The sequence below is a fragment of the Trachurus trachurus genome (genome assembly GCF_905171665.1).
Source record: "Trachurus trachurus genome assembly, chromosome: 3".
Taxonomy (NCBI): Eukaryota; Metazoa; Chordata; class Actinopteri; order Carangiformes; family Carangidae; genus Trachurus; species Trachurus trachurus.
This window is the reverse complement of record NC_139893.1, coordinates 2,863,881-2,879,489: the sequence shown is the minus strand read 5'-3', so window position 1 is coordinate 2,879,489 and position 15,609 is coordinate 2,863,881. Positions and strand designations below refer to the sequence as shown.

The 15,609-nt window shown below is 40.5% G+C and overlaps 1 protein-coding gene across 1 annotated transcript; it reads right to left on the bottom strand.

The window, feature by feature from the left end:
- Positions 1-366: 366 nt before the first annotated feature.
- Positions 367-10,018, bottom strand: LOC311008040 (uncharacterized protein; the record flags this gene model as incomplete). The annotated part of the gene is made up of 8 exons (XM_084001474.1): positions 10,003-10,018; positions 9,797-9,915; positions 5,571-5,667; positions 3,537-3,672; positions 3,276-3,452; positions 2,090-2,215; positions 1,831-1,970; positions 367-588 (listed from the first exon to the last, which is right to left on the bottom strand). The coding sequence occupies exons 1-8, from the start codon at positions 10,012-10,014 to the stop codon at positions 367-369; spliced, it is 1,029 nt and encodes a 342-aa protein (XP_083857600.1). The 5' UTR covers positions 10,015-10,018.
- Between the last annotated feature and the right edge of the window lie 5,591 nt (positions 10,019-15,609).

Below are 15,609 nucleotides of genomic sequence, written 5' to 3'. Positions count from 1 at the left end.
CATAAAGGGGCAGTCCTCTCTGTGTGTGCAGCCAAGGGATGCGCGTGAATGTGGTGACGTAGGGACGAGGGCGGGGACTGCTAACTCCATCTGCTGACAGAACGTTAGCCAAAACCACCGGATCGCTTACTTCTGCTTTAAATAAATAGATAAATGTAACAAAAGGTTCATAAAAACACACACACACACACACACAAATGTTTAGACATAGTTGTATGATACATATCTACGCACTTCTGCAATAGCAGAATTCGACCTTGGACCTCCGAAGAAGCTCTGGTGTTTTTCCTTCAGTTCAGCGCCGTCGCCTCCAAGTCCCAAATAAAACTCACAGGAAAATGTTTTTTGTGCGTTAAAGCGACTCGGTCACTTCTGGATGACGAAGAGGAAGGAGTGCTCGTCCTGCTGCTCCTGCTGCTCGATCCTCACCTCGGTCTGCTGCGTGTTGAGGATCTGGATGAACCAGCCGCGGTGCAGCGCCGACTCAAACGTCATGTGACGAGCCTGGGCTTTCTTCATGTAGAAGACGAAGGAGAGCGTGCTCTTGTCGTCCTTGGAGATCTGCTTCAGCCTCTGCTTCTCACACGTCTGCAACCACAACAACAGAAACACTGTCAGAGGCGGATTTCTTTGTTTGAGCGTCTTCACGCTGGCTCCCTGTTTGGTTAGGATTGATTTTAAAGGGATACGCCAACATTTTTTTTTCCGTGTCTTGCCTCACTCCCGAGTCCATGACCAGCAGATAGACACCATCCTTTCAACTGTGCGTGCAGTAACAAGGGAGATAGAGCCGTATCGCCCGTAATTAGCTTAGCTCAAACACTGGAAGTGTATGGGTAGTGTCAGCCTGCCTCCTACCCGAGCTGAAATCAGCAGTCAGAAGCTGATTTCATTTTAGCTCTAAACTCTAAATATATCACTTTATCCACATTTCAAACATTTTTAGGCGAGAAAGTAGCCGTTTAGATCAGCTGTGTGTCGTTAATTTGTCTAAATACCAGCTGTTTACAATTTTGTTCGGACGAATTCGGCGCTACTCAAGCTAGCCGTTGTGACCAAAGCACTTCCGGTTACTTTCACAAAATAAAACACCCGTTGCCCTTTACATACAGAAAACCATGACGATAGAATTTAGTGCTTTTACTTTGAAATAGGAAGCTAACCTACCCTCGATGTAGCTAGCTTGAACCAAAATTAACCGTCTTTGCTTGAACCCTCCGTTTTGACTGATCTCGTCCCGTTAGCGGCATTTGACCGCTCAAGATGCCTTACCGGAGAGTTTTGTCAGCTCTGAGACGAAGATCGGCCCGCCGGTTTCCGTTTAGAGTTGCTGAAGAGTTTCTCTGATGACTTTAGGTGGAGGCAGGCTAACACTACCTATACACTTCCAGTGTTTGAGCTAAGCTAATTAGTGACTTTAGGTGGAGGCAGGCTAACACTACCTATACACTTCCAGTGTTTGAGCTAAGCTAATTAGCGGTGCACCAGCTCTGCCCGTATCTCCCTTGTTACTGCACGCACAGTCGAAAGGATGGTGTCTATCTGCTGGTCATGGACTCGGGAGTGAGGCAAGACATGAAAAAAAATGTTGGCGGATCCCTTTAAAACATATTTCCTTCGTTACTGGTTTTAGCCGAGTTGCAGGTTTTGTCATTTCCCTGTTTGTCTTTGTTCAGCTCAGTTTAATCGTCTTTCTAATGTTTTATTTCGTCCTGTGTGTTTTATCATTATTGTTTTAACCTTTATTCTGATTTTCTCTGTTAAACACTTGGTATATTCGTTTAACTCTAAGTTTATTATTAGTAGTAGTATTATTGTTGTAGTTGTTACCTCCACCCGTAGGAACACCCTCCCGTCTTCACAGCAGCACCGGAGGAAGCAGTTGGAGTTGGTGAAGTTCAGCACCACAGCAACTCCTTTGAACGACCTCCCAATGATGGTGGACTTGTAGTGGTAGATGGTGATGTTCTCTGGACACACACACACACACACACACAATATATAAATGATCAAAACGCAGGAATCAATGTGTCAATAACTGTTTGAGTGAAGGAGGTGAAGCGGCTGCGGCTCAGACCGACTCACTGACCGGGGTTGGGGGAGGCGTACAGGGATTTCTGTGAGCACAGACTCCTCAGGTACTGGTGAGAGGCCGCGTGCTCCACGGAGACGTTCACCTGCTCCTTGGTCTTCTTGTACGTGCTTCCTCTGGAAACTGAAGGAGACATGGGGGTCATGAAGGTCATTCATACTGGTAACACCACAGCTGCTGCTGCTGGGTCAGGCATTTCCTGTTTTATTTTGAAATTCTCTGTGTAGCTTCTGTGTCTTTTGACCAAATAACCGAGTCTTGGCTTTTTGTATCTGTGTTTTTGTAGCTCTGCCTTTCTTCAGCCTGAAGCTTAACTTGACTGTTTGAACCTGAACTGATCTGATCTGATCTGATCTGAGTTGTCAGAAGAAAAAAGCGTAGATTGTGAGAGTTTAAAAGTGTCATTCTGCTGCAGGTGAAACTCTGTCGACTTTTTGCCAAGTTTCTGATCCTTCGTTTCAAATGTCTCAGTTCCACCAAAAACAGAAAACTTCTCCAAACAGACGGTTTCACTGAAGCAACTGGTCAAATTAACATTTCACAGGAAGCAGAGATCAGAGGATATCAAGTACATTCAACTGATTATACAGTTTGTCAGCCGTTGATGCTTTTACTTTCACTGCAAAAATTCAAAATCTTACCAAAAATATTTGTCTTATTTCTAGTCAAAATAAATGAAATTATACTTAAAATAAGACTCATCACATAAAAAGCAGCTTGTTTTTAAATTTAAATTTAAATTTTCCACTTTAAATAAGTAGAAAAATCTGACAGTGGAGCAAGTTTTTCTTCCTTATTACAAGCACAAAAAACTTTCACTGGCAGATTTTTCTACTTATTTCAATTGAAAATTAGTTTGAAACAAGTGAAAATGATCTAAAAACAAGTACATTTTTAGGTGATGAGTCTTATTTTAAGTGGAAAGAGATTAGTTTTGACTAGAAATTAGACATTTTGACAAGAAATAAGACAAATATTCTTGGAAAGATTTTGAGTTTTTGCAGTATTGGGGTAAAAGCTGAAATGAAGTATAAAGATATTTCACTTAAAACTGGCTCTATCTATAAAATACATTGACATTGATAAAGACTGTCGGCCTGTTGAGGTTTGACATGTTACACTTCCACACAAATGCATTGAATTAATTAAAAATTAGCAGAAAAGAGGAGGTGAACTTTCTCACCGAGCGTCACAGTGCTGGACTCGGTCACCATGACGACGTCGTTGTACATGCATCCCACCCCGTTGCAGCCCTGACAGGGGCTGTTGGGGTTGCAGGCTCTCCCTCTCACCACCGACACGCTGGTTTTCTTCATGGTGACGACCAGCAGATCTTTATTCTCTTCATCCACATCCAGTTCTCCTTTACACACGTCCTCTAGCAGGCCTTCATCCTCTCCTCCTTCTCCTCTTTCTCCTTCTCCCTCTCCTACTCCTTCTCCCTCCTCCTCCTCCTCCTCCCGCTGCATCTCCATGCTGAAGCTGAGACTCGTGGACTCTTTGGAGACAGGATGCAGAGTGTCCTCGTCTGGAGAGGGCGGCTCGTAGGGCTCCTTCATCCTGCTCGCCTTGTGCACCTTCTGAAGAGACGAGAAGAAAAAGAAGAACAAGAACAAGAAGAACAACAAGAAGAAAAAGAAGAACAAGAAGAAGACAAACAAGAGGGTCAGTGTGTCGGCTCAGACTGAGTTTGGTGAAGTTTGTCCAGAACCAGTGAAACATTTGGACTATAGATTTTCTTGGTGCGATTATTGTCAGAGAAATAATCACGGTATTACGATGGGAGCATGCCTATGTTCCCACAGCCCTTTGTTCCCTCAGCCTATGTTCCCACTGGACTCTCTTTACCTACCTGGACTCTATCTATCTGGCCTGTCTAGCCTCTACCTGGTCTTTTTACTAAACTTAACCAACTCCTTTCTTCATTGCCTAAACACAACCAATGGTGGGACCAAAGGGCTGTGGGAACATAGGGCCTAATTTTCAGTGACAGCAAAAGTTAGAAATGTGGGAACATAGGAATGACCCCATTACGATTATTATGCATCAATACGTTTTACAACACTATGAATGTGTAAAAATCAAATATAGTCCAAATAGAATTACGTACATTACTAATCTCTTGATAAAAGACCAGTTATTAATCCCCCAGGGGAAGTGTTTGAAATATTTAAGTCATTAATAGTCATCTATACCAAATGTTTAAGTTTATTTTAATCATTTTTTTAAATTACAAATGACAGGCTAACATTTAAATTCCTACCAATTAAGTGTTACGTTAGATAAATGGACCAGTATCTGTGCAGCTTCCTTTACTTTGGTGCCACATCTGTTGATACGGTTTCGACATAATCTTTTTCGGAAAGAGGCGGTATTTAGGAATCTTTACAATCAATTAATTGTGGCGTTTAATACCGCGATTAATTGTGAAAGCAAGTCATTGTGACATCCTTAATTTGGACAAAGTGCGTCCAGTCTTTTGACGCCGTGACGTCGATCTACTTCCTCTGTGATGTCACAGCATTTCATATACTGTAAATACACTTTAAACCTCCAGATCTGACACCAAAGTTCTTTACAACACAACAATAAAATTATACAACTGTCACACAACTGTCAAAGATACAACAACACAACACTAAAAATGACATAAAATACACATATGTAAGTAAGAGACCTCCCTTTGGTGTATGTTATATGACATTATAATGACAACAAAACAACACAACTACAGGGAACTGACTGTTTTAATCAGCGAATCAGCTACTCAGACTGACACAGTGAATTAAAATAGAGTCTTAAAGGGATAGTTCAACATTTTGGCAAATTGGCCCATTGCCATAATCCCTATAGTCATAGCAGTAGGTTCGTTACCTTTAATTGTCGGTGCAAGCTATTTTTAGAACGGCGGAGCAGAGCCGTGAGCTGCTCCGAGCTACGCTACGGAGGCTCATGGGATTTCTTGGTTTTCCTCATCAAACTCATCAAATACACAATCCAACAACTCCACAACGCTCTGGTGGACAAGTTGTGACCTGCACATTCACCACGCTATGAGATAATAACACAACGTTACCAGACAGAGTTGTTTTAGAGGGAAATTCATGCAAAACCGCTGATGCACGTTGCCTTCAGGGACAGTTTTTCATCAAGCAGTCTCTGTATTTCCCTCTAAAACAACTCTGTCTGGTAACGTTGTGTTATTATCTCATAGCGTGGTGAATGTGCAGCTCACAACTTGTCCACCAGAGCGTTGTGGAGTTGTTGTTGTTGTTGTTGCATAATGAGCCTCCGTAGTGTAGCTCTGAGCAGCTCACGGCTCTGCTCCGCCGTTCTAAAAATAGCTTGCACCGACAATTAGAGGTAACGAACCTACTGCTATGACTATAGGGATTATGGCAATGGGCCAATTTGCCAAAATGTTGAACTATCCCTTTAAATAGAAACTCTGATGAGTGTGTGAAGCTCTTGAACTCACCAGCATCGGATTCCCGTCGGCCAACATCTGTGCCAACTCCTCGGGTGTGAGAAGCTGCAGGTCGACGCCGTTGATCTGCAGCAGTTTGTCTCCTCTCCTGCAACGTTTTTATACGAGATTTTACACGACAACATTAATATAGCTCGGGTTGGAGATCCTGGAGAAACGGTTCCATCAGGCCTCATTTCATATAAATACACAAGTCAGAAAGTCCCACACTGCAAAAACTCAAAATCTTACCAAGAATATTTGTCTCATTTCCAGTCAAAAATGTAATTTCTAGTCAAAACAAATCTCATTATACTTAAAATAAGACTCATCACAGAAAAACTTGATTCACTTGGAATAAGTAGAAAAATCTGATAGTGGAGCAAGTTTTTCTTTCTTATAACAAACACAAAAAACTTGCTTTCACTTGCAGATTTTTAAAATTAACTTTTACAGATTCTTGTTTTTAAGTCCTTTCTGTTATTCCCTAAAAGCTTTTTTTTTTTTTTAGGATTTGTGTTGGTTAATTCTTTTTCAACATTTTTACTTTCCTTTTGGGGGTGCGGTTAAATAAATGAAATGATTCTTATTCTTAATTTTTATTTTAGTGCAACACAATAAATATTTCCCAAGGTTTGAATAAAAGTGTTTTTCAGAGAGAAAAATTGGTTTGAACAGAATGTGATCTGATAAATAGTTCTTTTTTTTTTTTTCTTTTTTTTTAGATTAGATTAGATAATATTTATTTCAAAACAAACAAAATGACAGGACACCATATAACCATATATCGAACAGGAACAAACACTAACAACAACAAACACGGTTTGAAAAGGGGATGGAGGAAGCAAAGTTTATATATTTCCAACCCCAGACAACACACATACAACATTAATATAATACAACCAAAACACAAGGTCACTCTCATCAGTCTACATCATTTATCTCCTCCTCTCTGTTATACATTTCAAACACTCCTTTTCTAAACTTCCTTTTAAATTGATTAACATTTTTACTGAGTTTAACCCAATCGCAGGTTGTGCTCTTTCTTTTTTGTGATTTTCCCGGTTCACACATAGTCAAAAACTACAAATCCCACAATTCTCTGGTCCTGTTCTATGTTGTTCGTTCACACCGTAACCGTTTATTCGTTACGTCCGCGGTGTAAAAGGCCGTAACGCAAAGACGCGATTAGGCGGGCGACGCGGTACACGCAACTTTTTTTTTTTTGCGACGCAATACACGCGATTTTTTTTGGGCATGGGACCTTCGCGTCTTCGTCTATTTTTCGAGGAACGCTTTTTTTTCGCCCGAGTTTTGACGCGCGACCAAACGTGAGATACGCGATTTGTCGCTCGTTTTGACTCGTGACCATTTTGTGTAAATTCGCGTGTTCACGAGCCCGCCCATTTTCACTACAACAACAACATTTCTGCTCTCATCAACCATGGTTGAGGTCACAACGCTGCGCTGTAGCTGCTCTGGAAGTCCGAGACATCTGAGGCCAAACGCCGCCGTCGCTTCTGCTCCATGACGGCGAGTTCCGGGCTGATGAGCTACAGAGACTTTAGAGTCAAAGAGGAGCAGTGCGTCGCTGTGTCGGACTGTTTGGATTTAATGAAGAAGCTGCACAGAGTCAGGTGAGCAGAAGCTGGGGGGTTGTGGTTGTGGTCCCCTGAACCTAGCTCTACAAACACTGGTGCGCATCATGCCACGTAGCAATGGGACTGGATTATTAATAAGAGCCTATTGCACAACTGAAAAACAGAAAATATTGTAGCGACCCCGCTTAACGTTCTTGTTATGATGTTTAAGTTGTGTGATTTCTGACTGACTGTGAATGTGTACGGTACAGTACGGGCAGGTAGGGTATGGTTGGATGAGGGGCCGGGGTGAGTGTGAGGAAGACAGAGCCCTGTGTGTGTGTGTAGGTGAGTTAGTGAGGAGGAGCAGATGAAGAAGTGAGAGCTGTCAGATAAATGTGTGTTATGTTGTTGTAGTTGCGTCGGATCAGACACGACAATGTCAATAAAAACGTGAGTTTAACATCGACGTCGGACGTGAAATAGCCGCGGAGCGGAGCCAGTTTCCTTTTCTTTGTGCCAGATGCGCCAGAGCGCGCACCTCTGTGCCAGGCTCGCGCTCTGCAGCGGTTTCTGTTTATTCATCCTAACAGAGCGCGAGAGAGATTAACACACACATTCACACAGGCTACACACACACACACACATACCCACAGACACACAGCTGAGGGACCGAGGCGCTTGCCGACCGGCACGGAGAAATGCGCATCTAGTGGCATCTGGCGTGCCCCCCGGGTGCTCAACCTGGTCAGTGGGTGCTTGAGCACCGGAGCATCCACGGAATCGGTGCCTATGAGGGGGTCGGACTGCACTCGGATGCCGAGTAGCCTACTCTGATATCGGCTACAGCCTATAGAAACTACTCACCAAAACCACCGGCTTTTTCCTGGTCTTCTTCGAGGAAAAGTCCTTGATAAGGTAGTCCAACACTCGGATCAGTCTGTCCTCTACGGCCACTTACATAGCGCAGTTTCAGCCGTTTCAGCTTTTTCTTTCCTTTGTTTTCGTCTAGCAGCCAACAGCTGATCCACTGAGCGCCTGCGTCTCCATTTAAAAAACGCACTGTATATTTGACCCCAGCGCACGTAGGCTACGTCATTGTGTCATCACACATTACTGATTTATCATTTCTTAAGCATTCAATTGATTTTATAATCATACTACATTTTCAAAACCACATTCATTCCAATATATATATATATTTATTGTAGAAAAAAAAACCCCCAAAAACTCTGAAGGCCAAGGGCCCCTATTGGATCTGGGGCCCTGGGCACACGCCCACTTTGCCCATGCGGTAATCCGTCTATGTCAAGGAGATTAAAGTAGTGTCTGTACTTCCACTTTGAAAACGCCAAGTTCCCTCTGCTAGTTTGTGTGTGAGGCTACTGCGTCGTGCGTGTGTGGTTTGTGTACAAACTGAACACTGCCTCTGATTGGCTTAGCATGAAACCTTACTCTGCCTCAACCAATCATCATCACTTATGCGGTTGTCTCGTCCCTCCCCCCTCCCCCCTCCCCTCACCAAAGGAGAGAAGGAAAAATAAAAAATAAAAACAGTTTAGCAGCTTCTGTGTCTGAGATGAGCCAAGTCGGAGGACGGTGGAAATAGTAATTAGTTAGATTACTCGTTACTGAAAAAAAATAACGCCGTTAGTAACGCCGTTTATTTTAACGCCGTTATTCCCATCACTGGTATGTATTATATGTATAAATATACTTATTTTAGGTATAATGAGATTTGTTTTGACTAGAAATGACATTTTGACTAGAAATAAGACAAATATTCTTGGTAAGATTTTGAGTTTTTGCAGTGTACACATACTTTTAAGAGTCTATATCTTACACTTTGTTGTTGCAATTTGAGTTTTCCTCTTAAGTCATATCTTCTATACAACCTTCCCTCTCATGAAATATTTTTTTAATTATAACTTGGAAGAAGATTCTTGTTTTGCTTTATAAATGATTTTGACTTTTACCTGACAAACATTTTAAGTAAAAAATAGTCTTAAAACAAGCTACCTTTTCACATATAACTATGTATGTATATGTATAAATATACTTATTTTAGGTATAATGAGATTTGTTTTGACTAGAAATGACATTTTGACTAGAAATAAGACAAATATTCTTGGTAAGATTTTGAGTTTTTGCAGTGTACACACACTTTTAAGAGTCGATCTTACACTTTGTTGTTGCAATGTGAGTTTTCCTCTTAAGTCATATCTTCTACAACCTTCCCTCTCATGAAATAATTTTTGAATTATAACTTGGCAGAAGATAATTTTTTTGCTTTATAAATGATTTTGACTTTTACCTGACAAACATTTTAAGTAAAAAATAGTCTTAAAACAAGCTACCTTTTCACATATAACTATGTATGTATATGTATAAATATACTTATTTTAGGTATAATGAGATTTTTACGACTAGAAATGACATTTTGACTAGAAATAAGACAAATATTCTTGGTAAGATTTTGAGTTTTTGCAGTGTACACACACTTTTAAGAGTCGATCTTACACTTTGTTGTTGCAATGTGAGTTTTCCTCTTAAGTCATATCTTCTACAACCTTCCCTCTCATGAGATAATTTTTGAATTATAACTTAGTTGGAAGAAGATTTTTTTTTGCTTTATAAATGATTTTGACTTTTTTTTACCTGACAAACATTTTCTCTCCGGTCATCTTTTTGTACTTGACCACGTTTCCCACTTCGTACTGGTGCTTTCCCTCGTGGAGCTGGTGGACGATGAGGACGCCGCCCTGGACCGTGGACGCCTGGACAACAAACAAAACAACTTCAATCAGCTGACACACAAACACACATCATCTTCTAACTCTATCTCCTGTGTTTCTGTCTCCCACCTTTAGATCCATGGTGCGTTCGCTGCCGCTCTGACCACAGACTGAGGGCGACCCCGGCCTTTTTAAAGGCTTCACCGAGGCCGAGCTTCTGCTTTTTTAGAAAGGGAAGTGGGACGGAGGAGCGAGGAGGACACACTGACAGAGGAGGAACTGATGTCAGAAGAGGAACTTAGATGAAGATGAGTAAATCTCAGATTAAAAAAAGGACACACGGTGCAGTGTTGGGGTCGAGTCAGAAAACAGAACTAGAGAAAACAGAAATACGAAAGGAACAAAGAGATTCAACTTTATTCTACTGTTATTTTATCACGATGCCTGCAGCGCGAGCAGCCTGGACAGTTAACGGACTCTGTCTCCACTTCCTCTTTCATCAATAACAAAGTCCACTCACTGTTACTGTCAGAAATTAGCATGAAGACACAGAATCCTGCTGTTACAGTCCACACACACAGGAACCAGTGGAAGAAAATTAGTTCCTCTGAGACAACGACGTATTATAAACGGGTCATGTTCAGTTTATTCAGTCATCAGGTTGTTGTATTTCAGATTTTACTGGACTTATTTGTCTACACTGCAAAAACTCAAAATCTTGCCAAGAATATTTGTCTTATTTCTAGTCAAAATGTAATTTCTAGTCAAAACAAATCTCATTATACTAAAAATAAGACTCATCACATTAAAAAGTAGCTTGTTTTTAGACACTTTTTAGTTCTTTCAAGCAGATTTTCACTTGAATTAAGTAGAAAAATCTGACACTGGATCAAGTTTTTCTTTCTTATTACAAGCACAAAAAACTTGCTTTGACTGGCAGATTTTTCTACTTATTTCAAGTGAAAATTAGTTTGAAACAAGTGAAAATGATCTAAAAACAAGTTAATTTTTAGGTGATGAGTATTATTTTAAGAGAAAAGAGATTAGTTTTGACTAGAAATGAGACATTTTGACAAGAAATAAGAATACGTTTTTGCAGTGTATATCTGTGGACAGAAAAAACACGTTTGACTTTGGAAACATTTTGAAAAAACTATAGGTAAACAACTCAAACTCCAACTTCAACTTTATTATTTATGTCCCAAGGGGCAATTAGTTTTGCAGCAAGACAGGAACAGACTCGTAAAATTAAAGCAGAAGTGAGTGATATATTTGTGTTAATATAAGTCTTAAATAGTTATATCTTCCGACAGCAATCACTTACATAGAGTGTTTGGTCTGAAACACGGGTCTGTCAGTCCCTTTGCTCTGCTCTGAGCCGAAGAGAAAACATTTATCGTATCCTACAGTTTTTATCCAATGAGGAGAGAGAACGGCATGCAGGGCTGTGTGTGCAGCCAAGGAACGCCGTGAATGTGGTGACGTAGCGACGAGGACTGTTATGGTGCGTTCAAGGAAACTCGTATTTTTCCGACCGTGAAGTGGTACCAGTTCGATCTGCTACGAGTTCACGGGTCAGAAGTTACGAGTGGCCGTTATAGTGACTTTCACCGGTAAAACAGGTCGGAAAAACACGAGTGGGTTGCCTGGAACGCTACAAAGTCGTAAGTTGTGACTTGAAGCTGTAATTTACGATTTCAAAAGCCTGCCTGGAACGCAGCATTAGCGAAAACGACCGGACCACTCACTTCTGCTTTAAATATACACAAGTACATACAGTAGATACAGAGATGCAGAGATGAGCCATACGAAGAGACGCAACCGCTAATCAACATGGACGATGAATGACAATAAATGCATTAAATATGAGAGATATGATATAAAGTACAAAAGAACACTACTAGAGGCTTATTGCACGAGAGGTGGGAGGTTCTGTTTCTGGTCATGTTAAACATTTATAACTGTGAACCGTTGACGTCCGTGGTATCAGTTTCCTTCTCCACCTCGTTGATAATCTGCAGAAAAGCATGAAACAAAAAGCCACGCCTGCAGGTGTGCATGACGCTGCTGAATAAGTGGAACAGATAAAAAGCGTTGCATCACATCTGCTGGAACATTTCTCTTTGGTACTATAAGTGGAATTGAAGATAGCAGCTGGTGATCGTAGCTTAGCTTAGCACAGAAAGCAACAGACAGACTGACTCTGTGCAGCTCATGTACAGGTTTGTCATAGACACACAGCTGCTGTAGGACTCACTGTTCTTCTAGTCCATTAAGTTTTGGGTCATTGTGCTGCAGAATAAATGTGTTGATCAGATCAGAGGCCTCTGGGATGGTGCTGCACTGCAAAAATTCTAAATCTTACCAAGATACCAAGAATATTTGTCTTATTTCTAGTCAAAATGTCATTTCTAGTCAAAATAAATCTAATTACACTTAAAATAAGACTCATCACATTAAAAAGTAGCTTGTTTTTATACACTTTTTACTTTTTTCAAGCAAATTTTCCACTTGAAATAAGTAGAAAAATCTGACAGTGGAGGAAGTTTTTCTTTCTTATTACAAGCATAAAAAACTTGCTTTCTGTCTACTGTCTAAAAACAAGTACATTTTTAGGTGATGAGTCTTATTTTAAGTGGAAAGAGGTTAGTTTTGACTAAAATTTTGACATTTTGACAAGAAATAAGACAAATATTCTTGGAAAGATTTTGAGTTTTTGCAGTGTGGGTTTAATGGAGAAGAATCTAAATATTTGAAGCACAGTAGCCTACTGTATGTGTTTCTATAGGGTTCAGTCCAGCTGCAACTTTATACCATACACACACACTATGAGGTGTGTAAAGCCGCATTATGTAATAACGCCGCATTATGTAATAATGTAGCCTAATAAAATTTCACGTCATTATGTAATAATGCCGCATTTTGTAATAATCTGTCACATTTTGTAATACAAATTTTGAACGCAATATGTAATAAACTTTGCCGCATTTTGTAATAAGTTGTTACATTTTGCGTCACTTATTACAAATTGCGGGTGTTGCACTTTTTTATGAAGAAAATGTAATACTTTGGTGCATTATGTAATAAACCACCAAAATGGGTGTCTTAATTAGAAGGAAAAAAAACATTAGGACCATCAGAGCAACACTGCCAGCATGAATCATATATGAATTCATTTCTGAAGCCATAGGATGGTCAAAACTAAATCAAATATAACTTTATTCATTATAATAGGCTACATCCCCTGTGTACTGCTTTCATTCTCATTCAAGCTTTTTACTCTCCTCCTTTTCTCACCTGCAGCACAAGGAGAGCAGGGCATCAAACATAACAACACCAAAGTATACGTGCGTCAACCAACGATGCCCCTTGCGCTCCAGTCATATTTCCCAGTAAAAAGTTATACAGGAGGACTGACAGTAGCCTATGTGCTGTGCAGTCCCCATGTAGGAAGATCAGACAACAAATGTAGCCTACACAGACATACAGTAGATGTGCATCACCTGTAATAACAGTGCTGCGCAAAAAAAAAAACTTAGTATAAAAACAGTTAAACATTGGATGATCTAACCTCCATATGAGTGCGATCAGCTGAGACAGAGCTCAGTGGATGTGGCAATCAGCTGTTGCAGAGCACGTGTATGTTTAACGGCAAAAAAAAAAAAAAAAAAAGCGATCGCCCCCGCAAGCGTTGTAATCTCATCGGTTTATTCGGTTAATGGGCGTCGGTTATCGGTCAGAAAGAAAATTCTAAATGTGCATCCCTAATTGGGAGTCCATGGTCCAGTCCATGTAGATATTCATATAGACTATTGTGCCACACATTGGCGAGTGTTGGTGGTTTATTACGTACATAATGCACCAAATTATTACATTTTCTTGCAACACCCGCAATTTGTAAGAAGTGACGCAAAATGTAACAACTTATTACAAAATGCGGCAAAGTTTATTACATATTGCGTTCAAGATTTTTATTACAAAATGTGGCAGATTATTACAAAATGCGGTGATATTACATAATGACTTGAAGATTTATTACATTATTACATAATGCGGCGTTATTACATAATGCGGTTTACAAGGTGTGTCAGGTCAGAGATTGTTGGTGGTCCCTCACACCCACTTTAAGACAGTTACCAGCTGTCATTCCGACATCCCACCATTCCGACATCCCACCATTCCGACATACTGCTATTCCGACATGTGAACGTCCCACCATTCTGACAAGGCTTTAATATAAGGAAATGTGTGTTACTCAACAGACTAACCCTTCTACAGACCGAATCCTCCTTGTTGTTTACATTCTACTTCCGGGTAGAAAACCAGCACGTAATTTGAATGAGATCAATAGTAACGAACGAGAGTTTAGCTATATATCATATTTTTCACGCCCTATCACCGTTTAGACAAATCTGAAATGATTGAAGAAACATTACTATTTCTGTGTGTGTGTTTTGTGTTGCTATGTGTTTTATTTATTCAGTTTGGGGAAATCACAGTGTCTAGAAAGCATCAGTGGCTGACAGGGACAGCTAACGGTAGCTAAGCTGACGGCGGTAGCTAAGCTTAGAGCGGTAGCTAAGGTAACGGCAGAGCAAACGGCGGTAGCTAAGCTAACAGCAGGACGTCAGCTGTTAAAACCCTCCCGTTGTGGGACACGACATGAAACTACTCCAGTTAGCTCAGTCATGTTGGAACTCAGATATCCGCTGGAGAAAATATTTTTTCATGGACCGTTTATTGAGTCACTGAGTTATTAAAGTTACACAGGTAGCTAACGGTTAGCCCTGCTAATCTATGATAACCATGACTAATTACAAAAATGTGCTCACATAAATAGTAATGTTTGTCCAATCATTGGTTTTATAGACTTTACAAACATCAAATTAGTCTAAACGGCGATATAGTAACATGAAAAATGAGATACACTGTATATAGTGAAACTCTCGTCCGTCACTATTGTTCGAATGCTGGTTTTCTACCAGGAAGTAGCTGTAAACAACAAGGAGATTCGTCCTATAAGACATGCTGATAGAGGAATACACACATGGTTGTGTGTAATTCCGCAGCAGAGCGCAGACAGGGACTAGTCTGTCTGTCTAGTCTCTACCTGCTCTTTTTACTAAACTTAAAGGGATAGTAGCATTTTTTTAAAGTGGGGTTGTATGATCTACAAATAGCCCCTAAGTACTTTAATTGCAGTAGAAGACTCTCTACACTCTTCCCGTTAGCAACGCCAGCCCATAATAGCCCTGCCCAGAGATTTACAACATACATTGTTGTGAATGGACCCAAAGAAACGGCCTATTTTCACGGCCTAAAAGAGGTTTTACCTGAAAAATAATACACAGTTCCATTGTTCACTATAATATAATTTTTTCCAGCCCTTCAAAGTGCAGGAAAAACTCGGGCGCTAACCCTGGGCGGAGGGATATGTGAGTTGGTTAGGTCCAAATAAAAACTGTGTTTTTCCTGCACTTTGAAGGGCTGGAAAAAATTATATTATAGTGAACAATGGAACTGTGTATTTTTTTTCAGGTAAAACCTCTTTTAGGCCGTGAAAATAGGCCGTTTCTTTGGGTCCATTCACAACAATGTATGTTGTAAATCTCTGGGCAGGGCTATTATGGGCTGGCGTTGCTAACGGGAGGAGTGCAGAGAGTCTTCTACTGCAATTAAAGTACTTAGGGGCTATTTGTAGATCATACAACCCCACTTTAAAAAAAATGATACTAT